At 46.7% G+C, this 27,613-nt stretch overlaps 2 protein-coding genes across 8 annotated transcripts in view; one reads left to right on the forward strand and one right to left on the reverse strand.

Annotated features, from left to right (window-relative positions):
• Window positions 1-12,126, forward strand: part of TUB (TUB bipartite transcription factor) — a 63,266-nt gene extending 51,140 nt beyond the window's left edge. The window contains 9 exon segments of the mRNA XM_054699349.1: window positions 12-155; window positions 1,399-1,566; window positions 2,579-2,697; window positions 3,047-3,244; window positions 3,524-3,636; window positions 4,430-4,547; window positions 6,024-6,122; window positions 6,338-6,509; window positions 6,975-12,126. Of these exon segments, the coding sequence (XP_054555324.1) occupies window positions 12-155; window positions 1,399-1,566; window positions 2,579-2,697; window positions 3,047-3,244; window positions 3,524-3,636; window positions 4,430-4,547; window positions 6,024-6,122; window positions 6,338-6,509; window positions 6,975-7,108 (1,265 nt within the window). The 3' untranslated portion in view covers window positions 7,109-12,126.
• RIC3 (RIC3 acetylcholine receptor chaperone) overlaps window positions 11,226-27,613 on the reverse strand; it is a 60,487-nt gene continuing 44,099 nt past the window's right edge. For 3 of the 7 annotated variants that reach the window (XM_054699350.1, XM_037522610.2, XM_037522609.2), the window contains exon 6: window positions 19,309-22,214. In XM_054699350.1, the coding sequence (XP_054555325.1) occupies window positions 21,781-22,214 (434 nt within the window). In that variant the 3' untranslated portion in view covers window positions 19,309-21,780. Of the gene's footprint in view, window positions 11,778-19,308; window positions 22,215-24,955; window positions 25,063-27,613 lie in introns of those variants that run through there. The other 4 variants (XM_037522612.2, XM_037522611.2, XM_054699352.1 and 1 more) reach the window with 4 other exon arrangements.

The following is a 27,613-nucleotide window of genomic DNA, read 5'->3' on the forward strand; positions in this document are numbered from 1 at the left end:
CTCCTGAGCAGTTCAAGAGGCCGACTCACTCGCCACCGTGCAGCTGGGAGCTGCTCACCCGACAGCACCAGTCACAGCCAAGAGAACCAAGGCAGCAGCTGCAGCGGGGGGCCAGGGTGGGGCCTCTAGGAAGGACAAGAAGGGGAAGCATAAAGGTTGGCTCCTCTTCACTACCACCCATCCCTGGAAGTCTGGCCCTCACTCTTGGTTGGGGGGTGGAGTTTTACCATCTTCCAGACTTAGAGGTGGGGGACAGCACAGGAGGCCCCAGCGAAGGTACAGAACGGCACGCGGACCCACCTCGCTGGCTCATAGGACCTCCAGGCTGGCTTCTGGGTATAGGCATGCCCGCCTTACTGCCAGGAAGTGAAGTCCAGCTCAGCTGTGACTCAGAAGCCCTTCTGCTTGGCCTGAGCTCCCTCTTCCTCCATCCTGACTACTGGAGATCTCATTCAATCTGGGCTAGGACACCCACCTCACTCCCCCAGGCAGCCTGCACCATCTTGTGCAGTGCTCACTCTTCACGCATGCGTCCTCAGCTCTGCCGTAGCTCCAGCCCCACCCTGTAGGTCTGTGGACCCTTCTGCTCCCTCCACTCCTCTCTCTCTCCAGAAAAGACTCCCAGAGAATAAGGACAGGTACGGTCACCCCCACCCAAGTCCCATTTCTGCTGGCTGGATGTCTCGTTTCCTGAACCCTTTGTGCAAAGGGCACCATTTCCAGGCAATGATTTCTGGGCCTCCAGGTCACAGCTGGGAGTGGCGTCAGGCTTCACAGGTGTCCTGAGCTGAGTGAGCATGTGGGACACAGCCCCCTGAACAGGGGGCGCCACCTGTGTGGACCCAGCCTTCTTTTGCTGAAGCTGCAGCCCCTGAGCAGAGAGATCCACATGGGGTGGAGGGCCTCCATGGGGAAGTGGTATATGCCAACCGCAGTCTTAAGAGATCCAACTGTTTTTTTAACAGTGTGTGTCACTGTGCATGTGTCTGTGTGTGTCTATGTATGTGTGTATGTGAGAGTGTGTGAGAGCAAGCGAGGACCAGCGCTGGCACATGGAGTTGCCATGGCTGTGCGCAAGTGGTGGCCTCTGCTGTGGTCTGGATCAACCCTTTCTTCCAGCCTGTTTTTTGCCACATGCAGTTGATCTTGTAGAAGGCTGCTGTCGCCTAGGGAGGCGACATTCACAAGAAATGAAGCCCATGTTCCTTCATCACGTACAGATCGTGAAGAGGCTGGCAGCTGTCATTAGCTTTTTTAAAATCAGTTTTGTGAATCAAGTATTTCAGAGAGTCTCCCCAGCTCATCCCTCACCTACTTGCTGGACATCTGAGGATCCAGACCCTCTCTCACCCCTCCCTGCCCCCCCAGCTGGGACTCAGGAATGTCCCCGGCCTGCAGGCACTGGCGGGCCAGCAGAACTGGCAGAAGACAAGTCTGAGGCCCGAGGCCCGGTGCAGATCCTGACTGTGGGCCAGTCAGACCATGCCCAGGACGCAGGGGACACGGCAGCTGGTGGGGGCACACGGCCCAGCGGGCAGGAACTCCGAACCGCGATGCAGAGGAAGGGTGAGCCCCGCGGGGGTCCAGCGACACCCCCTAAAGCTCAGTCCCAGGTTCTCATGTGTATCCTCTTTCAGGATCAAGGCCCTCCTGTATCTGCACCAGCCCCTCCCCGGCCCTGGTCGGGGCCACACTTGGAGACCAATAAGAAACTTGGGCAGGGGCTCCTGATAGGGGTTCCTCCAGGCCAAAGGGAAAGAAATATGCACTAGAGTACCCAGCTCTCGGTTCTGCCCACCTCCACCCTCATCTGCGCCAGGAAGGCCCAGGTTTGAGGAAAGATCCTCCCTCCCTTTGTCCCTTTGAAAAATCTCCCTGTGCAGAAAGTTCCCCTTATGTCAGATGAACTGGGGGAGAACGGGGCCAGGATGCCAAGAGGAAGGAAAAATCTAAGAAGCCTGCTGCCCTGATGACTTCCCTGTAAGCCCTGCCCTAGGCAGCCTCGTGTGGGGAGCAGAAGGGACCCAGCAGAGCCACACACACTCCATATCTGGGATGGCTTCCTGGAGACGGGGTGGTCCGGGCAACACGGGGCAGGGGATGGCATTCTGGGTGGGGGGAGCATGTAGGAGTTGGTGGGCCCACATGTCAGACGGAGTAAGAAGCTGAGCCTTTCCCGAGCAGATTCCATGGTCTTGTGCAGCCAAGCCTCTAGTGGGCCTGAGTCAGAAATGGAGGTTCCCAGCACAGGATCAGGTCAGTGCAGGCCTGGCTACAGAGGAGACAGGCCCTGCCTGCAGGAGAGAAGGGGCTCGATGGCGGGGCTGAGCTGGAGGTGGGGATGGAGGGGCACATCCTGAGGATGGTGACCAGCCCCAGTCACATGTATACCTGAGATGTGCCCTTGTGTTTGTTTGGCTGTGTGTGTGAGAGAAAGTGTGTGTGTGAGAGTGTCTCTGTGTGTGTGTGGGGGGGGGGGACAGTGTGCGCGGGTGTGTCCACAGCTGTGCGTGTGTCTAGGTGGGTGGCCAGTGCATGGAGGTGACCGCTTACCCTTCCTGCTCCTCTTCCTGCCCAGGCATGTCCAGCAGCATGAGCTTTGAGGAGGAGGAGGAGGAGGAGGAGAACAGCTCCAGCTCCTCCCAGCTGAACAGCAACACACGCCCCAGCTCCGCCACTAGCAGGAAGTCCAACAGGGTGAGCGAGGTGCTCCAGCCCGGCAGGAGGGCGGACCGCAGTGTTCACAGGTCATCGGGCCGGAGGGACATGACTGAGGGGACATGATGGCCTGCCTCCCCTTCTCTTCGGCCAGGCCACGAGGGTGGGGTTGCTGGAGGAGCTGGAGTTGGACATGACGACCCCTGAGAATCTGCCTTAACCCCACCTCCACCGCAGGGACTGCTGAGGCCAGGGCAGGGATGCTGGGCCCATATCCCAGGGTCCCTGCCCCGCCTCCCACCACATCACCAGACAGTTTAGGGTCCCAGACCACCAGTTCAGCTGCCTAGGGTCTCTGGGGCTTAGGGTGCCCTTTTCTCCCCTGCAGGAGGCTGCCTCGGCCCCTAGCCCAACAGCCCCAGAGCCATCAGTGGATGTCGAGGTTCAGGACCTTGAGGAGTTTGCCCTGAGGCCAGCCCCCCAGGGTATCACCATCAAGTGCCGCATCACGCGGGACAAGAAGGGGATGGACCGGGGCATGTACCCCACCTACTTCCTGCACATGGACCGTGAGGATGGCAAGAAGGTGAGGTTGGCCTGCACAGGGCTGTCACCCAGGCTGGTGTGTAGTCCCGGGGCCAGACTGTGGCTAGAAGTGTCAGGTCTCACACTGACCTTTCAGTTGCCCAAAGGAACAAGCACCTCCTTGTGGGCCCAGCATGCACCTTTGTGTTAGCCAGAGCACATGTGCGTGCATGTGCTCGGGAGCTGGAGTTGGGGGGTCACGCGTGCTGGAATAAGGGTAATCGGTGATTGTGGGCCAACCAGAGGCGGGTCTGGAAAGTGACCTACTCCACTCCCCAAGGTGTTCCTCCTGGCGGGAAGGAAGAGAAAGAAGAGTAAAACTTCCAATTACCTCATCTCTGTGGACCCAACAGACTTGTCACGAGGAGGGGATAGCTACATCGGGAAACTGAGGTACCTGCCCTTCCTGGAAGTGGGGGGAGAGGGGGTAGGTCAGGCTCTGTGAGGGCAGCTCCTGTCCCCAAAGGGCCGCCTGTGTCCATCAGATCCAACAGTGGCCCGAGGTCTGTGCCAGCCCACAGCCAGACTTGGAGTTATGCTTTGCATAACCTGCCTGGGAGGTGCAGGTCCCCCGAGAGGGACTGACTATACCCCAGATGTCGCTGATGATGTAGCCACCATGCAGAGCTGCCTTGGCCCCATGTTCAGTGCCAAAAGACAGGGCTTGAAAGAAAAGAGCCATAGCGACCTTGGGACTGGGGAAGAGCCTCAGGAGGAGGGAGGGCTTGCTGAGAAACAGGGCCAGATTTGGGGAGCAGTGGTCAAAGCTTAAAGTAAAGGAGCTAAAGCTGGACATAGAATTGGCTCAGATCACAGGCTGCATGGGAGAGAGGAGACCATCCCATCTGCTTCCACAGCGTGCCGAGTCCCCGCTACAGTCTTGCCGGATGCCATTCTGCTTGGTCTCCTCCCATTAGGGGAGCACCTCATTTCTGTGGAACCCACATGTATTTCCCTGAATTTCCCTCACTGATCTGAGAGGCCCTGTGGTTAATGCAGAACAAGTCCAGCTGGGCCTCTGGGCCTCTGCCTATGAGCAACTTCACAGATGGGGACCCAGTGAGTCCCCTAGATCTGCCCCTGGCCCAGCCCACAATGCTTTGTGGCATTTTGTGGGAGAGACTGAGCTAGTGTGGCTCTGGGGCAGCGCGTACACGATCCCGTCCTGATTGTGCCTGCCCTTCAGGTCCAACCTCATGGGTACCAAGTTCACGGTTTATGATAATGGAGTCAACCCTCAGAAGGCATCATCCTCTACTTTGGAAAGTGGAACCTTGCGTCAGGAATTGGCAGCTGTTTGCTACGTGAGTGTTGGGTTCTGGGTCTCTCCTCTCCAAGTTAGACCTAACACCCGGGACTTGCTGCCTGATCTGGAGACTGTTCATCTATCTTGGTGGGTGAACAAGGCTGTGCAGAGGTGGGCAGCCCTTGCCTGGACGGGGGCCCTGGCCCTTTCCTCCTAACTTATAACTCAGGCTCCCATCTGCCTGGGGAGCTCTGGGAACCTGAGTGCTCCCAGGGAAGGAGGCAGCAGGAGGCCCATTCATGTTGGTGCCTCTCCAGTCCTCCCTTGGCATCCCGTCCTGTCCTGCAGGGACTACAGGCCTTTGCATAGTCGTCTCACTGGGTGCTCAGCATGAGCTCGATCCTGTTTTTTTAATCACGTAGATAAGGAAACAGGTTGGATCACTTGCCAGAGTGACACAGCTCATCAATGACCAAACTGGAATATAAACACAGGGCATTTTTTCACCTCATTTTTAAAATGAGGGATTGGTACCCCCAGCAACTTGCAGTGAGGTGGTTCTTGGAGGCTGAATGGGAATCCATAGCTATTTGTGTGGACCTATGATGCCACCTGCGGGTCAAGCTTGGGAAGGCAACTTGAATCTCCAACAAATAAGAACCCCAACTACATCCCAAGGACCTGGAGGCACTGAGGATGTAGTAGTGATCGAAGCAGACATCCATTTACTCTCTTAGGGGGAGAGTGGGGGAGACAATCTACAAAATATAAAAATTAAATAAATTCTAGAAGGAAAAAATGAAGCAGGGAGGAGGATCTGACAGGTCCAGAGCTTTTAGGAAGGATGGTGGGGGCATCTCTCTAAGCTGCCACGTGGGCAAAGTTCAGAAAGAAATGAGAGCCCGTGTGTAGGTGTCGGGGAGAACACAGCGAGCACGGAAGTCCCGGGCACTTGGTATGTAGGGGGAGAAGCAGGAGGGCAGGGTGAATGCAGGGGAGAGCAGAGGGAGGTGATTGGGCCATGATCATTTCAGGCCTCACAGGTCAAGGTCAAAGCCAGCTTTTACCCTGACACAGAGACCGCGTGCTGCTGTGTGCGGAACAGATGGTGGGAGTGGAGGCTGGACGGGGCCACAGAGGGCAACAAGATCAGTTAAAGGCTCTCACCATGGCCTGTGATTGGTGGTGCTGGTGAACCATGGTCAGACCTTGGTTTTAATTTGGAGGTCGAGCTGACAGCATTTGCTGGTGGATTAGAAGTGGGTGTGAGGGAGAGAGAGGAGCCGGGAGTGACTCCAAGTAGTTTGCTTGAGCAAACGAGAGGTGAGGAGGACTCGGAGCAGAGCTGCGTTTGGCAGCTGGAGACTCAGGACCTCAGTTCTGGACAGGGTGCGTTAGAGATCCTGTTGGACCTCCTAGTAGATGGTGAAAACCAGTTCATCATCCTCATTCCCTTTCCCCCACCCCAGTCTCCAGTAGGCAGGCAGAGTCCTCAGATGGCCGGTGCTGAGCTCTGTCTCTCCCTCTTTCTCAGGAGACTAATGTCCTAGGCTTCAAGGGGCCACGGAAGATGAGTGTGATTGTCCCGGGCATGAACATGGTTCACGAGAGAGTCTCCATCCGACCCCGCAATGTGAGTCTCTGCCCTGCCCCACCCCTTCCTGTCTTCCCAACCTCTCCATGAGCTTCTAGGACAATTCCTGCTTGTGCATGGAACGTAGGAGACACAGTGTGAGGAGCCCCAGGGTTCTAGGGAGATCTAGGGACCCTCGCCCCCGGGACAGAGCTCTCTTTGGGGTGGTCATGATGCCACAGCCTGGGCGTGGCTCAGGTAAGCTGCCCTCCCAGGAGCATGAGACGCTGCTGGCACGCTGGCAGAATAAGAACACAGAGAGCATCATTGAGCTGCAAAACAAGACACCTGTCTGGAATGACGACACCCAGTCCTACGTGCTCAACTTCCACGGTCGTGTCACTCAGGCCTCCGTGAAGAACTTCCAGATCATCCATGGCAATGACCGTGAGTGTCTGCCCCTACTCTCTCCCGTCCACATGCTACCTGGCCCCCTTCGCTCAGATTAAGCTCACCTAGCCCGGCCCATACAGGCCAGAGTTTAAAACTGGTTACACGGCTTAGGTTAGATATGAAGAACTGTGTAACCACGACTGGGAGGGCCTGGAAGAACCTTCCCTGGAGCCCTGCCCCTCTCATCTGTGCACTCGGCAGTCCTGTGTACATGGAGGCACCCTCTGAATGTTCTTTCTCCTCTCCCCCATCTCCTGCTGTCTGTTCGCATCTCTCTCCTTTGTCATCTCTCTCTCTCCCGCCCCTCCCTCCGCTGCTCTGTTGTGCCCACTTTTAATTTCCTTGGCATATCTCTGTCTCACTTCCTTTCCCTCCTTGTGGTTTGGGTGTCTGTCCTTCCACATCTCCACCACCCTTGCCCTGGCTCTCTGTCTGTCTTCCTGTCCTGCCCGGCTCCAGCGGACTACATCGTGATGCAGTTTGGCCGGGTAGCAGAGGATGTGTTCACCATGGATTACAACTACCCACTGTGCGCGCTGCAGGCCTTTGCCATTGCCCTGTCCAGCTTCGACAGCAAGCTGGCCTGCGAGTAGAGGCCTCCTCGTGCCCCTTGGGGTTGCCCAGCCTGGAGTGGAGCCGCTGCCTGCCGTGGAGACAGCCCTGCCTGCTCTCTGTACATAGGCCTCCTGCCAGATGAACCTCTGGTTCTCAGTGGGCTCCGTGGCCCAGCCAGCCAGGATCTGGCTCCTCGGTCCCCTCTGCCAAGGCAGAGGAGTCGGTGGGTGTGTGTGAGGAGGGACCAGAGTGTATTATTTGTGAGCCCCAAGGTCAACACACACCCCACTCGGGTGGGTCCTGCTGCTATGGTGTTTGCCATGCGGGGAGACCCCTTCAATCGGGAAGGCAGGAAGTGGTGTAGAGGGAGAGGAAGCACAACGCAGGGCTGAGGCCCCACCTTCCCTGCGGCCCAGGATTCGGAAGACAAGGGGACCCCACAGCAAGGGGCTCAGTGAGTGTGCGTGTCCGTGGTGGGCGGTGTGGCCACGCGACCCAGCAGAGTGCATGCTGACCAGGTTGGCCCTTCCAGCTGCAGAAGTTCTCCAACTTCAGAAAACCTTAGCCAAGACTGGGAAAGGTTATGGGGGGCAGGGGTGGGGGAAGGCGAGTGGAGGACCCTGCCAGGACCGCAGAAGCCTGGCTGTCAGTGACTGTGGGAGCTGGCCGCAGGCTCTGGCTCAGTTGATGTCTCTAGGTTTTCTCTGTGCTCTCAGGCAGTGGACAGCTGGCCCTTGAGGCCCAGCGTCTGAGAGAACAGAGCCTGCAGGACACAGCCTCCCTCCATGGGGACTGACCGGGAGCCTGGTTGGCTACCCCTGGAGCGCTCTGCCCAGCAACCCCTGCACAACCCCCAGGAAACAGATGGGGCCCGGGCCCCCACCCCCAGACTGCACACAGATCAGTGCGCCGGGCTCCTGTTGGCAAGGCACCTTTCCTGGGCCATGGCACGCTCCAGGAAGAACTGCTGGTCTCAGGACAGACCGGCTTCAGGTACTCTTTCCAGCCCTTCAGCACCCAGTGTGGCCAGCTGAGGTCGTGGATGCCGAGGCTTGTGTGTGGTTCTTCTTGGGTGGGAATAGTACAAGTCGAAGACGGCAGGGAATATTTTGGACCCAAGGAGATCAGAGGTGGCAGGACCCTTAGAGCTCAGCTAGAACCATCCTGTCACTTCTGGTCGATCGTGCTTGGAAAGTGTGTCACCTGGTTGGTTTAGTGGCAGAGTTCAGAACCCAGCTCTCTTGGTTTCTTTGTTCCACAGTCTTCCCCGAGAAACAGCTCTCCCTGGCTCTCTGGCCTTCCTGGGACCCAGATCACATATCTTCCTCCTCTCGCCTATGCCAGAGAATTAGGACTGTCAGCACTGATGCAGGAAATTGAAACCATTTCCATGGGAAGCTGGGCAGTTCCCTGCTGAAAAGCTGCCTGGCTTTTTACAGGCCAGTCTGATCAGCACTGGCTCTTGTCCAATTCCTCCCTGAGGGCAGGCCCTGCAGGGCGGCTGGCCTGTCTCTGCAGGTGATGATGGGGTGGAGTGTCCGGGGCTGGGCCTATCTCTCCCCCCACCACATTTCTCCATAGAGGGCACCAGCTACCCTGCATGCTTGGAAGCTCCAAGCTCTCGCCTGCTTGTCCCTTACCCCATCAGAGGCTACTTACCTCGTTGGAGATCCGTGGGAAGCAGGCAGGCGTTATTCTTCACTTCTTCACTTCACTGCAGCCTGTTTGGACAGGCTACGTAGGATTTAAAAAAAAAAAATAAAAAGCATATTTGAAACATGCTAGTGAGGCTCCGTAATGGGTGCCGAGGTGGTCTGGGCTTGGGTGGAGGTAGTGTGCTCTCATTTCCTTGTGATCTACCTTGAGTGCTTGAAGACAGGCCTACCTATTCCAGCTCGGACCTGCCAGCACCTCGGGCCTGTGTCTTTGTGAGAAGCCCCTCCAGTGATCTAGTTTCGTTCACATGGTGATCTGGCTTCTAGACAGCTCTAAACTTGGGGACATTTTGAGGGCACTGGGACTCCACACAGGTGGGTCCATTTCCCAGTGAACTACTGTGGTGCCCCCTTCCCTTCTATAGTCCCAGCTTAGCTCTTCCTTCCCTGACTTCAAGAAGACACCTGCTGACACGTGGGGTGATGGAAACAAGATTCTCTAAAGGCTGCTCAAGTTGTTTCTCTTCTGTGAACCGGCTGATCTTGGGTCCTAGTGAGAAGGGGGATCCAGTGGCAGAGTAGAGAAATCAGAAGCACAATGGAAAACTCTTGGCCTCTACTTTCTTCTCGAGTTATTGGGAGAAGGATTGGTTGGAACTTTCAGTGAGGTTAGGAACGTGGACTGAGCTTCCCAGCCAAGGCATGGAGAAAGGTTAGCCTTGGCATCAAAGCCCCTTTTGGGCATTGAGTGACAAGCGAAGTCAGCTGAGTCACCTGCTCAAGACTTAGCCTCACGAGGTCTATTCTTGAAACCCTGTTCCTGTGATGCTGATTTCCTCTGACCACTGGCCTCACAGCCATGGTCCCAAAGACATAAAGCTGCCAGGGCCCCTGGAGACCACCTGGGCTCAGCCTCTCCCACCCTCCACACAGGTGGCCCTTGGTCAAGCAGAAAACTCGATGGCGTGAGTAATCCCTAGGCGTGTTGGGCAGCGGGGGGCTGAGGCAGCTCCTCTGTAACTGCTCCTGGCCCTGTGACTCCTGGAGCCGCCCCCCGAAATTCTGCACCCTCTGCTCCCAACAACTCTGCAGAGTGGTGAAGTTCACTTCCCCAGTTCTAGCTTTTCTTTCCTTCTGGCTTCAAGGTGCTCTGTGTCTGTCTGTGTGTCTGTCTGTGTCTGTGTGTACTCGGGGAAAAGGGCAATCTGCAAACAATCAACTGAGGTTTCTTAAGATCACATTATGAGGACGAGTAGGGAAGGAATAGGATGTAGCTATGATCACCTGTGGCTTTTGTTCATTTCACGCCCTTTAACCAGAAAGCATACCTGGGAAAGTGCCAGCACTTTCTCCCAACATCTCTGACCAGGAGGACACTGTCCACTGAGTTTTCAGTCCCCACTCTGCATTCCCTAAAGAAATCAGTGTGTTGCACAGCATGCTTTTGGGTGAATTTGAACATATTCTAGTGAATGTGCCTTAAAAATCACGACACTAGTTCAGAAGCAGCATGTAAGGACCACACCCACGCTGAGGACGGGCCGGGAGCCGTGGCATGTGATAAACACAGAAGAGAACCATGGGCGCCCACATGCAGTGACAAGAAAGGTAACAGAATGGTAGAAGCAGAAGTCCTTGCTTTCCTCGCAGCGGGCCTGCGGTGACGGAGGAGGCCAGGCTGGCCATGTCCGTGGCTGTTCTGCAAGCACAAACCCCATCCTAGGTGGAGGCCCTGGCTTTCCCTTCCTGCGGCAGCACTGGCCTTCCCCTCTAGGATCGCTCACCTTGGTCATGACATCTCTGTGACCTCAGGATGCCAGGTGGCGCTCAGCACTTTCTTCTTGATGGCTGTGTGCTTTCTTGGGATACCCAGCTGGGCGGGCTTGACTCCCTGTACCTGGGTCTGGAGCTGGGACCCTGCACGGCCCTGGGTCCTGGCTGGTAGGCCTGAAGCTGCCTCTAGAACAGGCTGAGGGAAAGGCTCTTGTCCTTCCATACCTCCAGTTTGCAGTTTTCTGTCATTTCAGGATAGCGGGGAAGAGGCATAGCGGAAATCCCGGGACGGGTTTGGCTTCCAAATTTTCCAACCAAGTTGAGAGAGTTAAGTTGGTTTTACAGGAAGCCCTGCCGCATTCGGCAGCTTCTGAGGTGTTGAGCAAACCATGTAATGTCTTTAGGTCTGTTTTCTCATCTACAAAATGAGGTTGGACGGTCAAGCTTGTAGCAGGCCTCAGAGTGCATGAAAGTTGAGCCTTGCTTTCATCACTCCCTTTCTAGCTCATCACGGTGCCTTTTTCCTTTCCTCAGACAGACGTCCCGTCACCCTTTCTCCTGCCCCTCCCGGTCCCCCCATCAAGGTCCAGGCAGAGCTGGAGAGGAGGCTGAGCCCCGGAGTCTCCTTGAGGGTAACTCAGTGACTCAGAAAGGGAAGGCCGAGTCTTGCCTCTTTAATCCTGCACTTGGTGACGGAGGCGACCTGGTCAGGATAGACATGGGCGTTTCTCTCGCGGGGAGCATCCAGTGAGCCCGTTTCCATAATGCCTAGAATGTGTGTGTCTATTTGCACAAGATTGTCTTTTCCTATTTTGGAGTGGTCAGACATTTTATTTTTGTTCAAAATTATCTGGAGTTTTAGACAAACTTGCAAAACTGTGCTTTTATTAAGTGACTTTTTGAATAAACTCTTTGGTATTCTGGAGCAAATGTATTTATTTATTGGTTTGTGCAACGACAAAGTTGGTATTTTCCCATGTTGACATTATGTATGTTGTAGAACTTAGTGTTTGTCTAAGTACAGAACGTATAGCAACGAATTAAACTTGAATTGTTTCAACACTGCTGTGTGCTTTTTTAATCCCCACCCTGCCACATAAAATGGAAAAAAGTTCCCTGGAATGTTATTCCTATGTCTCTCACTCCTTCAGTCCCGACTCGCCGAGGTGGATAGGAGGGTGGTGGTAACAAGGGGGTGACTGCAGGGATCTCATGGCAGGTGAGTCAAAACTGCTCTTGACCACGCCCTTCCAGTTTCAGCGGGGTCAGGACTTGCAGGCTGGGAAGGACCAGAAGAACAGAGAGACTGAGGTAAGATTTACTGCCGTACTCCTATGCTGTGCCCACTGGAAGACTGCGCTGTCGTTCCCAAGAACGCGTCTGTGGGCCTGGCATTTGAGAACAAAACAAGCCATAGAGCCGGGAAAGGTAGGAAAAGCCCAGGTGGCAGAAAGGAGATCCAGCCACTTGGTCCCACCGGCCCTCCACAAGCCTCACCTGTATAAACAGTGTGGCCATGTGTGGGAATTTTCTTTTCAGCTTGTGGCAGATCTGAAGCCAAGAGCAAAGGCTACAGTAGTGACCGGGAGCAGACATAAAAGATGAAGGAGGAGGTCCAGACTAGTCGCCCAGAGACTACAGGAGCCGATGTGCTGCTGGGCCCTTCCCGGCCAGGGGGCCAACGGTGCCAAGTGTCACAGCCCGGCAGCCAGGCCTTGGACAGTGGTGATGCTTTTGATGATGCTGTCACAGGCACCTGCCACGTACTGTACCCTGGTGTACTTTCTCAGAGTATCTCATTTAACCCTAACAGCCTTGCAAGGTAGGTATTATTCCATATTCATAAATGAGGAAAAAATTGGTGCTTGGAGCAGTCAATAAATGAGCTAATGCAAATTAGCCCTATTTGCGTAAAAAAAACAGGAAGGAGAAAATGAAGGTTGGGTTGAGAAATATGTATAAAAACGTTCAAGGCAAAGACATGGACACTGCATGTTTTCCTTCAGCACTGCTGGGTAGCTGAAGCACTAGGTTTTTCTTTGGAGTACTTTCTGGGCTATGGGGAACTTCATAAGTAGGGCTGTTTATTACACCAGATTTTGAGTTTTTATGGTGCTAGGAGCATGTCCAGCCTTAAGCATGGCCTAAGGCCTGCAGCTCTGTACATGCAGTGCGATACTGAAAAGGAAGGAGGGTTAGTTGTTTAGTGATCAGGTTAAAGGCAATTGTTTTTAATTCTTTTTTGTATTTTTTTAAAAGATTTATTTATGCATACAAGAGTAGAGACACAGGCCAGAGATGTGGGAGGCAAGAGGATTCAGCAGAGACAGAGTGGTGAACAGAACAGGCAGATCGATGGAAATACACTGCTGAGAGGAGCAGCGGGCGAGACAGGAGAGGTCTGCTGCGCCATGTGGCTCCCTGGCCACCTGGGGATCGAACTTGTGCTGCAGAAGCTGCGGATTGCTTCATAGTGCGGTGCTTAACTCCTTGCTCCACCAGGGAGGCCATCTTTTTTGTATTTTTGAGGTTGGGATACCTTTATTATGGTGTAATTGACATACAGCATTTCAGTTTCAGGTGTACCGCACACCTCAGCATATGCATGCACTGCAAAATGACCATTGCAGTAAGTCTTTTACCATCTTAGCAACTTTCAAATTTGCAATGCCTTGTTTTTGATTATATTCTCCATACGTTTCTGTGATATATTCCGTAACTGGAAGCTTGTACCTGTTCTTCCCCTTCATACCCACTCTACTCCCAACCCCTCTTCCTTCTGGTAACCTCCAATCTGTTCTTTATCTCTATGAGTTTGATTTTCTCTAGGTTCCACATAGAAGTGAAATCATGCAGTATTTCTCTCTCTGGCTTATTTAACATAATCCCCTCAGGGTCCATCCATGTTGTTGAAAATGGCAAGATTTCATTCTTCTTCCCGACTGAGTAATATTCCTCTGTGTGGATGTATGTATCACTTTCATCCATTCATCCACTGAGGACACTTAAGATTGTTTCCATATCTTGGTTGCTACATGCTTCAGTGAAAATGAGGGTGCATTTATTCTTTCAAATTACTATTCTCATTTTCTTCTGATAAATACCTAGAAAGGAAATTTGAGATATGGTGGTTCTATCTTTTATTTTTTAAAGAACTTCCATGTTCTTTTTCCATAGTGGCTTTCCCAATCTATGTTCCCACCAATGGCACCCTAGTATTTTCTTTTCTTTACATCTTTACCCACACTTGTCTTTTTTTTTTTTTTTTAAGATTTATTTATTTATACAAGCACTGGGTATAGTCAGAAGTGTGGGAAGGTGAGAGAATTCACCAGAGCCAGAGCAGGGAGCAGAACAGGCAGAAGGACCGAAGTACACTGCTGAGGGGAGCAGCAGACGCAGCAGGAGAGGTCTGTCGTACCATGTGGGACCCTCGCCCGGAGGCCAGGAATCGAACCGGTGCTGCAGAGGCTGTGGGCAGCTTCGCAACCTAGCGCTCAACTGCTGCACCACTGGGGAGGCCCTTGTCTTTTTTTTTTTTTTTTAAGATTTATTTATTCATTTATACAAGCACTGGGTACAGTCAGAAGCGCGGGAGAGTGAGAGAATTCACCAGAGCCAGAGCGGGGAACAGAACAGGCAGACCAACGAAACACACTGCTGAGGAGAACAGCGGGCAGCAGGAGAGGTCTGCACGCCATGTGGGACCCCCGCTGGTGGCCGGGGATCAAACCCGTGCTGCAGAGGCTGCGGGCAGCTTCGCAGCCCAGTGCTCAACCGCTGCACCACCAGGGGAGGCCCCACACTTGTCTTTTTGATGACAGCCTTTCTGAAAGCTTTGTGGTGATGTCTTATTGTGGTTTTGACTTGCATTTCCCTAGTGATAGTGATGTTGAGAATCTTTTCATGTGTCTGTTGGACATCTCTATGTCTTTGGGGAAATTGTTGTTTCCCTACCCATTTTTGAATTGCTTTTGATTCATTGTTTTTTGAGTTGTAATACTTGTTTTAATGCATTTTGGATTTGTTAATAGTTTTCACTGCTATGCAGAAGCTTTTTAGTTTGATGCAGTCCCACTGTTTATTTTTGTTTGTTCCCTTGTTGTTTGAGTCAAATCCACATCACTGAAACTGATGTCCAGGAGCTTATTATATATTTATATATATATATATATATATATATATATATTTTGTAGTTATCATGGTTTCAAGTCTTAGTCTTGAGTTAACCTTTGATGATGATGTAAGACAGTGGTCCATTTTCATTTTTTTCCATGTGGCTGTTCAGTTTTCCCATCACCACTTACTGAAGAGACTGTCCTTTTTCTCCCATTGTATATTTTTGTCATCTTTGTCATAATTAACCATGTATTTGTGAATTTACTTCTGAACTCTCCATTCTGTTCCACTGACACTGTTCTTATGCCAGCACCATGTTTTGATTACTACAGCTTTGTAATACAATTTGAAATCAGGGAGCATGATGCCTACAGCTTTGTTTCTCAAGAATGCCCTGGCTGGTGGAGTTTTTTGAGGTTCCCTACAAATTTTAAGGTTTTTTTTTTGGTCCTATTTCAGTCAAAAATACCATTGAGATTTTGATAGGGATTACATTGAATCTGTAAATTTCTTTGGATAATATGGACATTTGCATAGTGTTAATTCTTCTAATCCATAAACATGGAATGTCTTTCCACTTTTTGGTGTCACTTTAATGCTTTTCCAACAATGTCTTGCAGTGTATGGGTCTTTTACCTCCTTAAATTAAGCTTAATCCTAGGTATTATTTTCAATGCAAATGGGATTGATTTCTCTTTCTAATACTTCTTTGTTGGCATATAGGGACACAACACACTTGGTGTATTGATTTTTTACTCTGAAACTTTACTGTAGTTATTATTTCTAACAGTTTTTTGGTGCTGTCTTTAGGATTTCCTATGTATTAGATTGTGTCATTTGCTCTGTCTAGAACTTCTAAAACTATGTTGAATAAAAGTCGTCAGAGTGGGGTATCCTTGTCTTTTCTAGATCTTTGAGGAAGTTTTCAGTTTTTCACCATTGAGTATGTTAATTGTGCATGTCATATATAGCCTTTATTATGGCCATATTTATAACTTCTTGGAGGCATGTCCCTTCTCTGCCCACTATATTGAGAATTTTTATCAAATGCCATTTTTTGCATCTATTGAGATGATCATGATTTTTATACTTCATTTTGTTAATGTAGTATATATCACATTGATTTTTTAGATACTGAACCATCCATGTATCCCTTGAACAAATTTCACTTGATTATGGTGCATGACCTTTTTAATGTATTATTGAAATTTCATTTGCAAATATATTGTTGAAAAATTTTTATCAATGTATATTAAGGATATAAACCTGTAATTTTCCTTTATTGCATATTTTTATCTGGTTTTGGCATCAGCAAATGCTGGCTGCCTAAAATGAGTTAGGAAGCATGCCCTCCCCTCAATTTTTGGGAAAAGTTTGATAGAATTCACTGTTGAAGTTCTGGCCCTGGCCAATTTTTAAATTTTTTTTTTTTTTTTTTTTTGCAGTTTGTGGTTGTACTGTTTCAATCTCCATACTAGAGGTTGGTCTATCCTGATTTCTACTTCATGATTATCTTGGAAGGTGGTTTCCTTCTGAAAATTTATCCATTTCTTTCTGGTTGTCTAATTTGTTAACCTATAGATATTCATAGCAGCCTCTTCTTTGTATTTTTGTAGTGTCCATTGTTAATTCTTGTTTGGTGTTATTTGAAGCTAATTTTTCTTAGTCTAGCTAAAGCTTTGTCAATTTATGTTTTAAAAGATTCATTGATCTTTTCCGTTGTCTTTTTGGTCACTTATGTCTGCTCTGATTTTTATTTACTTCCTACCACTGACTAGGTTTTCTTTTTCTCGTTCCTTTAGGTGTGAGGTTAGATTGTGTACTGGGATTTTCTTATTTCTTGAGGCAGGCCTGTCCTGCTATAAACTTTTCAGAGTACCCACTTAACACTGCATTCCATAGATCATATGGTGTGTCATGTTTTCATTTGTTTCCAGGTACTTTTCCTTGATTCCCTATACCTAATATTATTAACCAAATTGTTTAATTTCCAGTATCTTGTTTAATCTCCATATTGGCCTTTTTTTTTTTTTTTTGGCTTTCTCCTTGTAATTGATTTCTGATTCCATACCATTGTGGTAGAAAAGATTTGATATGATTTCAGTCTTAAATGATATATGATTTGTGTTCCAATAAATGATCTATCCTTGAGAATGTTCCATGTGTACCTGAGACTATGTATCCTGCTTTTGGACAGAATGTTCTATGTGTATTAAGTTCATCTGGTCTAATGTGTTATGTTAAGATTGATGTTTCCTTGGATGATTCTGTCTGGATGATCAATCCATTGACATATATTGGGTATTTAAAAGTCCCCTACTTTGACTTGTGTTGCTTTCAATTTCTCCTTTTAGGTCTAATAATTTTTGCTTTGTTTTAGTGTCCTATCTTCTTGGCGGACTGACCCTCCTGTCATTAGTAATGTGTAATGTATATCTTCTACCTTGTATTAGGCTGACTCTGCAGATGACTATAATGATAGTAATTTTTTTTTGAGGCAACATTAGTTTACAACACGTGTTAGGGGTACAGCCTCCCACCTCAATATCTCTACATCACGCCCACCAACCAACCAACCCCTCTATCTGTTCCCTCCCTACTTTTTCCTTCCTGTATATCAGCCGCCTTTTTCTGTCCCTTCAATTCTAGTCTGTTTTCATCCTTACATTTTAAGTGGGTCTCTGATTGGCAATAGGCAGTGTATAGATGGGTCTTGTGTTTTAGCCATTAAGGCACTCTATTTTGGAGAATTTAATCCATTTACATGTAAAGTAATTGTCAGTAGGTACATATTACCGTTTTCTTGTTATTATATAGTTCCTCTTTTCCTTTGTTCTTGTTCTTTTCCATTTGAAGTTTGATAACTTTTCTTAGTGTTAGGTTTAGGTTGCATTTACACTGTTTCTACTGTAGATTGTTGCTTTGTGGTTACCAGGAGGTTCACATATGACCACCTCTGTATATAAATGTATATTGTAAATCCATTATAAGTTGATAGTAACTCAATTGAGTTCATTCTAACAGTATTTTTACTGTTCCTAACCCATTCTGTTTTTGATGTCATTTAAAAAAAAAAAATTTGTCATGTATCCCTTGACTGGTTATCGACGTTTTCGTTACTAATTCACTCTCCTTATACTTTTAGCAGTGAGATATTTTTCCTTCCTATGTTTCCGTGTTACTAGTCTTGCGAGGCTAGATGAGTGAAGTTGTTTAGCTTTTGTCTGTCTGGGAAGCTTATTTATCTTTTTAGTTCTGAGTGCTAACCTTACCAGGTAGAGTATTCTTGGTTGGAAGTTTCTTCCTCTCAGTACATTGTGGACCAGAGGTAATGGCATAATCAAAGTTTCTGATGAGAAATGTGCTGATAGTCTTATGGGGGTTTCTTCTGCCATTTTAATTATAACATGGGCCTATTTGGATTCATCTTGTCTGGGACTCTTAATAGATTGGGGTGTGCTTCCTTCCCTGTCCTCCCTTCTTCTGGTACCCCTATCAGTATTTTACACCTGATGTTGTTCCCTATATTCCCTTAAGCTATCTCTTTTTAAAATTCTCCTTTGCTGTGCTACTGCTATGATTTCCATTGCCCTATTTCCCAAGTCATGATTCTGTCTCATATATTCTGTTGAACCCCTCTCTTGTGTGCTTCAGCTATGGCTTAATTACATTTTCTTTTTGTTGAGTACCAGGTAAATTTTCCCTTTTTTTCCTGCAGCTTTACCTTTTAAAGATTTATTTATACAAGCACTGGGTACAGTCAGAGGCACAGGAAGGTGAGAGCATTTACCAGAGCGGGGAACAGAACGGGCAGACTGACGAAATACGAGGGGGAGCAGTGGGCGCAGCAGGCGAGGTCTTGTGCCAAATCGAGCCCGGCGGCCGGGGAATCGAGCCCGGCGGCCGGGGAATCGAGCCCGGCGGCCGGGGAATCGAGCCCGGCGGCCGGGGAATCGAGCCCGGCCTGCGCGCCATGGGGCACCCTCGCCGGTGGCCGGGGATCGAACCGGCGCTGCAGAAGCTGTGGGCAGCTTCGCAGCCCAGCGCTCAACCACTGCGCCATCAGGGGAGGCCCAATATAATTAGGTTTCTTAAAAGCTTTGAACATTAACGCTTTGAACCTGTGCTGCTGAGGCTGCAGGCAGCTTCGCTAACCCAGTGCTCAACCACTGCGCCACCAGGGGAGGCCCCAGCTTTACCTTCCTTCATGTGAACATTTACCTCTCTCAAAGGACTGGACTTGTGTGGGAGATGAGCTTTATTGTTTAACCGTGTGCTAGTTGTTGGTTGTCTCTGCTAGTGTCTTGAATCAACTCTCTAACAAATCTTTTAAATGGACAAGATGATCACATATCCAAGATGGTTCTGGTTTACAACCATTGCATAATTACTACTAGAGCTGTCTTTCTTCCAGAGTGTCCCAGTTTGGACCATAAATTGTTTGATCACCCAAGCCATGGAAGGTACGGAGTATGGTTCTCACAGGCCTCCACCCCTCAGTATACCCTCTGAACTCGACTTCTAGAGCATAAAGATAACTAGCCCTGAGCAAATGACACACTTTCCTGCTATTACCAGGGAAGGAGATCTTCAGGCTAGATCACCCACCTATTTCACCGACTGTGGATCCATAGGATGGACTTGTTTTCTGGGCCAATTACCTGCTCCCAGAGGTAATGACTTCTGTGCTCTATAGCTATTCCCAGGGTACTGATCAAATTGTAGACCAGTTCAGAGAAATGAAGACCATGAGGAAAGAGGCAGCAGGCAAAAATACGAATACCAGACCCTTTTTTTTTGGGGGGGGGGGGGCATCCAATTTGAAATGATTGAAAAGAACAACAAAATTTCTGAAATTTAAATATATAAATATATTCCTGATATACATTAGCCAAGCAGAGCCATTTCTATTAGACAGTTTTCCCCAAAGAACAACATGTCAGAATAGTTATGTGATATCTTACATACCAGACTCATTAAAATACCTGAATACGCTTTCTACAGCACGACTTTCTGTCAAAAATGTCCTTTCTCATCCTTGTGCATCTCCTCTGTAAAGTTTCTTGGAAATACTTTGCTATATGGATCTAGATATACAGGAGATAATTTATGCTGTAATTGGCAAAAACATTAACTACCACTTAAATAGTTATCATTTATTACAGGACCAGTGCTACTTTATAGGCACTGATTATTTCATTCATCCTCATAACCAGTCCATAAGAGCTAGACTTACTCCCCACTTTAAATATGAGAAAAATAAAGGCTCAAAGTTAAGGAGCTGTCTCAAGCTTCTACAGATAGCATAGGCTGGGTGGAATCAAGCAACATCTCTCTGCCTGCAAAATTCACAATCTTGAACCCATTCATAGTTCATGTAAAAGTAATGGATGAGGCTCCTACATGAAACTGCATCTTTTTAAAGATGGGAATTGAGCCTCCTTTTTCCAATGCCTTTCTGAGTAATGTGTACTAAATCACTGAATAGGCTAAAAGGAATCTAACATGTAATCTCTAATCAAGAAATCCTATCCTTAAGCCAAAAAGAAATTTGAGCCAGGATTCTCCTCATAAATATACCTATCATGAATGAAAAAAAAAAATGAGAAAATAATTTATCATAACAGTAAAGAGCACCTACATTTTTGTTTACCTTTAACATTATATGTACATTGCTTTCAGTACATTTTAAACTACATTCTTTATAAGTGAATCAAATGTTCCACATGGAGACAGATGCAAAAATATTTTCTATAGACTCACTTTTCAGTGACTTAACAAGAATGCCTAGTATATGGCATTATCTTCCTATGATTCCACACCTAGCAGCAGTTGGTAAGCTTATATATGCAATTAAAACTATTTTCCAGACATCTCATTCATACCAATTGTGCAGGGCATGATGGAACTCTAAAAGCCACATATGCCTTTACATAATTTTCAAGCTTTCCACATTTTATTACTGGGACTGTTCTTAGGAGTGTACTCATTTTAAACTCAGGTCTTACAGGTAAACTGAATCCACTCATCCTTCTTAGGCCCAGAGCTGCCATCTTATCTCAAGAAGAGACCTAGCAGCGTAGAAACTAGGCCTTTAGTTTGGCCAGAATCCCTCCAGTTCTAATCTAATTCTTACTTTTTTCCAGCGCTACCAAATGAACCAGATATCCAAATACCAAAACAAATGGTCTCCCCCTCTGGCACAGCCACATTGGAACTCTGCCACTTCCCTGCTGGGCTGGCACACAGTACATGTGGTCGTAAGAACATCCCAGGCATGACATACAGGTAAGTACAGTCCATCAGTACACAGTTCTCTCCCCTGTCACCTTTTGAGCATCTCATGGCAGGACCACTACCCAGGGCAGGCTTTCCTGCAGCCTCAACATCAAACCTTTGCAGGGCAAGAACTAAAGTTTACCTAAACTTCCTCTGGCTGCTGAAGGTCAAGAGGTACAGTGGTGCTTCTGGATTTAGCAGTTCAGTTGAGCAGAGCAGAGAGAAGCTAGAGACCCAGGCAATATATGAGCCAAACAGTGCCCCAACAGGCCTCTGTGTTCATTCTCAGGTCAGTGGGAAGTGCTATTCTGGAGCAATGGTTTCTGATGCCATCTCAGCTTTCTTTTAAAGCAAAAACAAGGCCCTCACTGTGAGGGAAGGGGCTTCAGCTCAAACAGTAGTCTTAACGTCTGGTCCCACTGTCCCCACAAAAATGTTTTCCCAAGCCCAGGGACAACTAACCTGCTCAGGGCCCACAGAATAAGGCATCTTGAAATTGAAATCTTCATTCCTGCAACCGTTAAGTCCCCATCATGTGTAAGCTGATGTTTGTTCACAGGTAAGCCATCTGCTACTCCTAGAATGCAGAGCCAGACCTCTGCCCCCACCTCCCACCTGTAATCATAGCAGATCAAACATAATTCCCTGGTGGATCAACTCTGAGGAGGAAAGACAGAGAAGACTGAAGCTGTCTTGTGCATGCTGATCTCTACGATGTTTTACAAGATGACAGGTGTGTAAGAGACATGATATCTGTGGCGGTAACTGGCTATGATATGTGAACACAGGGGTGAGGTACAGGGCACATGGCCAAGGATGAAATCAGAGAGAAAAGAAAGGTCACCCCGGGACCAGAGGAATGGATTTCACCAAACTGGCTGTTTTCATTCTAAACCCTGAGGGTTCCGCTTCCTCAACATATCACCTCTATCTGCTGTCTTGGTGCTGGCACACAAGCCTTCATCTCTGCAGTCTTGAGGCCGAACTTCCTTGGTGGTTTCCTCCTGCTCACTCGAACTGTCTGTACCAAATACAGCATTCTCTGCCAAAACAGCAGGATCCTCTTCTTCATGAAAACAGCAGGAACATGTTTCTGGCTGTGAGTCAGAAGAGGGAACAGAAGGATCCTCCTGAGCAGTGGGGTCAGTGGGCAGCTCCCAACCCAAAGGGTCTGCGTCTGCCGTGAGCGCTCCCATTTGCTCAGCTAGCTCTTCAGCAGAGGGTTTTCTCTGGTCAGGGCAATCCACCAGGATGCTTTCGTGCCTATGCCTTATGCAATCTGAAATGTCGTAAACTGGGTAAGTCTCTTCAGGGTAACCTAGAGAGAAAAGGAGTGCAAAGTCTTGTCAAGACTTGTCTAAAGAGAAAGAAAAGACCAGCCTCAAAGAATACTCTTGGGTAGCAGCTGTCCTAGCCCAACAGATTCATTTAAGAAATCTCTAAGACAACACTTGTTTCACTTGAGAAAGTTCTTAAAGATCTGGTTGACTATGCTGGCGCTCTTTAAAATACAAACCAATTCAGATGAAGATCCCTCCTTAACTGCAGGGTGCTTGGGGCAGAGTGTCAGTCTCACACCTCAGGCTTCTGCAGCAGTGACAAAGATTAAACAAGAGCCTCAATTTAAAAAAAAAGCACTAAACACCAGATGGAGAGTGCATAGCTCAAGGCTAGTGTTTAGAATTTCTATTGGGAACAGTTTCCAAATCTTCTTGGGGTGGGAGGTGAAAGGGGAGGAAGAAAGGAAAGCTGAGTGAGCACCATGAAGCTTTCTAGTTATCAACACAATTGAAACGACTTGCAAGTGTCAGAAACAGAGACGGCTTCAGCAAGACATGCCCAAGATCCCAGAGGACAAGCATTGCATTTGCAGAATACAGAATTCCCGTTGTTGGCTGCTTCGTCTTCACAAAATGGAACAAAAGAAAACAACAAGCTGGGAAACAAAATGAGTAATGCTGGTACTGAATCCCAGCTATGATAATGAAGAAAGAGAAAATGTTGCCAAATTAAAGAAGGAAATGAAATAAGTCTGTGTCAGCCAAGCCTGTGCAGCAGATGGGCCATGCTGAGCGCCAGTGCCAGGGCTGGCAACAGCCGCTGCCCACGGCACAATGTGAAGACGCTGGAGAACTCAAGTTCCATTTGCACGTTGTGATAATTGGCAAATTCAGCCCTAATGTAAATCATTTTTGCCTACAAATTCTCAAGAGTAGGGATCATTTTTGGTGAAGTGTAGAGCATGGAGAGACATTTTTACAACATTTACTGGTTTTTTTGTGTGTTGTAAAAGTCATGCAGACTCACTTAAGAATTTGAATAAGAAAATTTGGGTAAGTTTTAAAAAGAAAACACTAATAATCTGTTGCATTGTATTAGTCTGGCCCTTTTATCATATATAAACATTTTTACTCTTTCTAATGAAGATCATATTCTACATAAAATGTTGTGTGTACCCTGATTTTTTATTTTCAAGGGCATTTCTCCATGTAATCAGGCATTTTAAACTTGACTGCAAAATTATCCCCTCATACAGCTAAACAAGCGACAAGATTTATCATGTCTCTTCTTTAAGACAGACTAACCATTTTTTTTTTTTTTTGGTTCTATAAGAGGCACAGCAGTTGAGATCTCCAAATATAAATCCATGTACACTTCCCTATTTCTTTAAGATAGACCTCTAGAATTATGAAGACCAAGGGGAATGGCCATTGTAAAGGTCTTTTACACCCTGCTAAATTATTTTCCACAAGAGTGGCACACATTTTTATTCTGACCAGTGATATACATCACTCTGTCCTTACCAGCACTGACAGGAATCTTGCAGATGGGATCTTGGAATTGCAAAGCTTAACTTGGCTGCAGATGGAATGCAAGGTAAAAGGGAGCTCAAGCAGCTTCCTTGGCCAAGGGCAGGTGCTAGGAGGTCTACTTACTAGTTGGCTCTCAGCCACTGAATGCTTAGGAGGACTTTCTTTTGTGACATGTGCTTGCCTTCTCCCCACGCCAAGAACAAACCTTACCTTTGGATTTCCACGGCTATTTTGCTTTAAGGTGGGATGGCTTGCTGAAGAAAATCAAATAGTAACACATGCTGAGGTACCTTGTATCAGCCAACATGAATGGTTACTTGTGGACTTCATTAAAAATATGCAAGCAACAAAAATTCACTGGTCATATAAGGAAATCAACAAAACAAGAAATTTTTCCTATGCAAATGAGTAAATAACCCCTGAAAAGTAGTCGATACAGGGAATAGGGATTAATGTCAACTTATAATTAGATCTACTTAATACTACTTAAGAGGGCATTGCATGGATAAAGCCAAACCATGCTTCAATATAAAGGGAGGAAAATGAAATAAGCTATCAGGAAATCATAATTATGAAATAAATTTAAAGTTAACAAAAGAAGAAAAAAGATTGAAATGGACATGACTGAAAACCAAATATAAGTCCAAGTTGAGGCATTATCCTAGGCTAAATATACAAATGACAAAAATAACTTCAGAATATTCAATCTTGGAATTATTGGAATTCTACAATGAAGGCAGAGTAGGTTACACAGAACAGATCATCCAAGAAATTGTAAAAGAAAACATCTTTAGTCAAAGAAAAACTAATTTTCAGGTGGAAAAAAATACCTAGCAGTTAACTAAATGCTGGGCAAAGATACTGTGAAAAGTCCATTAATACATACTCACAAATGCCAACGAACCTGCTAAAATTCAAATTTTTATAAAACAGAAAAACTAGGTAATTGAAAACAGGTTGCTTATTGAGAAAAACAATCACACTAGGGTAAGATTTATTTTCATCAAATGAAAGTGAACAAAGCAATGGTTTCAGACTTACAAGGGAAAATAGCATGACCATATAATTTATGTCCAGCCAAACAGTGGTTTGTATTAAGAAAAAATTATATGTACAGATATCCAAGTACTCAAAATGTACACCACTCTATATTAGGGGGTGGACGTGATATTTAAGTATTATGAAAAAGAAGAAAGTGGTAACAATCATTAAGAATTATTGATATAAAATCATTGAAATTGCTAAAAATTTAATATCATTGCTAATACTTAAAACAGAAAAGACTGATATCTTCAATATCTTTAAAAGTTGGTATCACGTGCAGTTAAAATTTCACAAACTGGTCAATAAAACCTAAGGTAGAAAGAAAATAAACATGATAGCATGTCATGTAGTGTTTTGCCTATATTTCCTTCTATATATTTTATGGTTTCAGGTCTTATGCCTAGTTCTTTAATCCATTTTGAGTTGGTTTTTGTGCATGGTGTGAGGTAGTGGTCAAGCTTCATTCTTTTGCATGTAGCAACCCAGTTTTCTCAGCACCATTTATTGAACAAACTTTCTTTGCTCCAGTGCATATTCTTTGCTCCTTTGTCAAAGATTAGTTGACCATAAATCTGTGGGTTTATTTCTGGATTTTCTATTTGGTTCCATTGGTCCGTGTGTCTGTTCTTGTTCCAATACCATACCATGCACATCAAAGACATCTTTACAGACACATCACCCAAAGCAGTGATAGTGAAGGCAAAGATAAACAGCTGGGACTACATCAAATTAAAGAGCTTCTGCACAGTAAAAGAGACAATAACAAAAACACAGAAACCCCATCGACTGGGAGAACATTTTTGCACACAACACTAATGATAAAGGACTGATCACAACAATCTATAAAAGAGCTGATGAGACTCCATAAAAACAAAGAAAATTATCCAGTCAAAAAAAATGGGCAGAAGAGCTAAAAAGAAACTTCTCCGAAGAGGAAATGCAAATGGCCAACATGCATATGAAAATATGTTCAACATCACTTGTAATCAGGGAAATGCAAATCAAAACTACCATGAGATACCACCTTACACCAGTGAGAATGGCACATATTAAAAAAACTAGCAACAACAAATGTTGGCGAGGTTGTGGAGAAAAAGGAACACTCCTGCACTGTTGGTGGGAGTGCAAACTGGTCCAACCACTATGGAGAGCTGTGTGGAGATTTCTGGACCTACTAAACATAGAGCTTCCATATGATCCAGCAATTCCACTCCTAGGTATTTACCCAAATGACACAAACAATAATTCCAAAGGGCACCTGCACCCCTATGTTTATAGCAGCACTGTTTACAATAGCTAAGATATGGAAACAACCCAAATGCCCAAAAATAGATGACTGGATCAAGAAGATGTGGTACATATACACATGTAATATTACTCAGCAATCAAAAAAGGTAAACACATGCAGTTTGCAGCAACATGGATGGAGCTAGAAGGGATCATGCTCAGCGAAATAAGTCAGAAAGAAAAAGAAAAATACCGATGGTCTCACTCATAGCAGGAATTTAGAAAATCTAAATGAGACCAGGAAAAAGACTAATCAATACAAAGTAATAATCAAAATCAACAAGCAACTATAAACCAGAAACACACTATGGGGGGAGGGGCAGGGAGGGGCAGGGAGAAGAAGAAATAGAGTCAAAATAAGGGGGGGGTGCAATTGTATGGGAATATAACCAAAATGAAAATGCATACATTGTGCAAAGATGAAAAATAATGTAAGAATTACATAAAATTAAAATAAATTCACCAAAATAAAAAAAAAAATGAGATACATCACAAAAAAAAAACAAACAAACAAACAAAAAAAACCCCCCAAAAAAACGTGATAATGATTTTACCTTACTTGGGAACAAGGTTATATGATGATTTGTAAATGTAGGAAACAAGGAATCAGGGAATTCCAATTCTATCTTATTGATTACTAATGAGCTTGAAATAGCTCATGTTTTGCATTTGGTTGCCTTTTTCTTTTGGGCATTTCTTATCCAGGAGGAACTGTATTTTAAATAGTTGATTTTATAAACATACATTTTTTTTAAAGATTTATTTATTTATACAAGCACTGGGGTACAGTCAGAAGCACAGGAGGGTGAGGGAATTCACCAGAGCCGGAGTGGGGAATAGAACAGGCAGACCGACCGAAATACACTGCTGAGGGGAGCAGTGGGTGGCAGGAGAGGTCTGCGCGCCATGTGGGACCCTCGCCAGCGGCCGGGGATTGAACTGGCACTGCAGAGGCTGCGGGCCGCTTTGCAACCCAGCGGTCAACCACTGCGCCACCAGGGGAGGCCCCACACACATATTCTTATATTACAAATATTTTTCCAGTTTAATCTGGTTCTTAAACTGCGGCTCTGTGATACATACACAGAAGGTGAAAGTTTTGTGAATTCAAGCCACATTATCTATTTCTTGTACTGCTTTTAAGAAGCTAATCTTATTTAAAATAACTGAATTCACATGTAGTTTCAAGAAATGATACAGAAACACCATGTAGCCTTTACCCAGTTTTTTCCAATGGTAACGTCTCACAACCCCACAACATCACAACCAGGATATAAACACAGAACATTTCTGTCACCACAGTGATCCCTTCTATGGTGATAATTACTCCCTCCCACCCCACCCTCTCCTTAACCTCTTCTGGCAACTACTGTCTACTCTCCGTTTCTGTTTTGACATTTCCAGAATGTCACATTTTAATAGAACCACACACTACGTCATAACCTTTAGGAATTAGCTTTTTCATCATTCAGCATAATTACCTGGAAATTCCTCCAGGTTGTTGCATGTATCAGTAGTCAGTCCTTTATTGTTGAGTTAGTTTAACATTTACCAGCTGAAGGATGTTGGGTTA

The sequence above is a fragment of the Talpa occidentalis genome, unplaced genomic scaffold (genome assembly GCF_014898055.3).
Source record: "Talpa occidentalis isolate TD23 unplaced genomic scaffold, MPIMG_talOcc4v2.1 talOcc4.3, whole genome shotgun sequence".
NCBI classification, from domain to species: domain Eukaryota; kingdom Metazoa; phylum Chordata; class Mammalia; order Eulipotyphla; family Talpidae; genus Talpa; species Talpa occidentalis.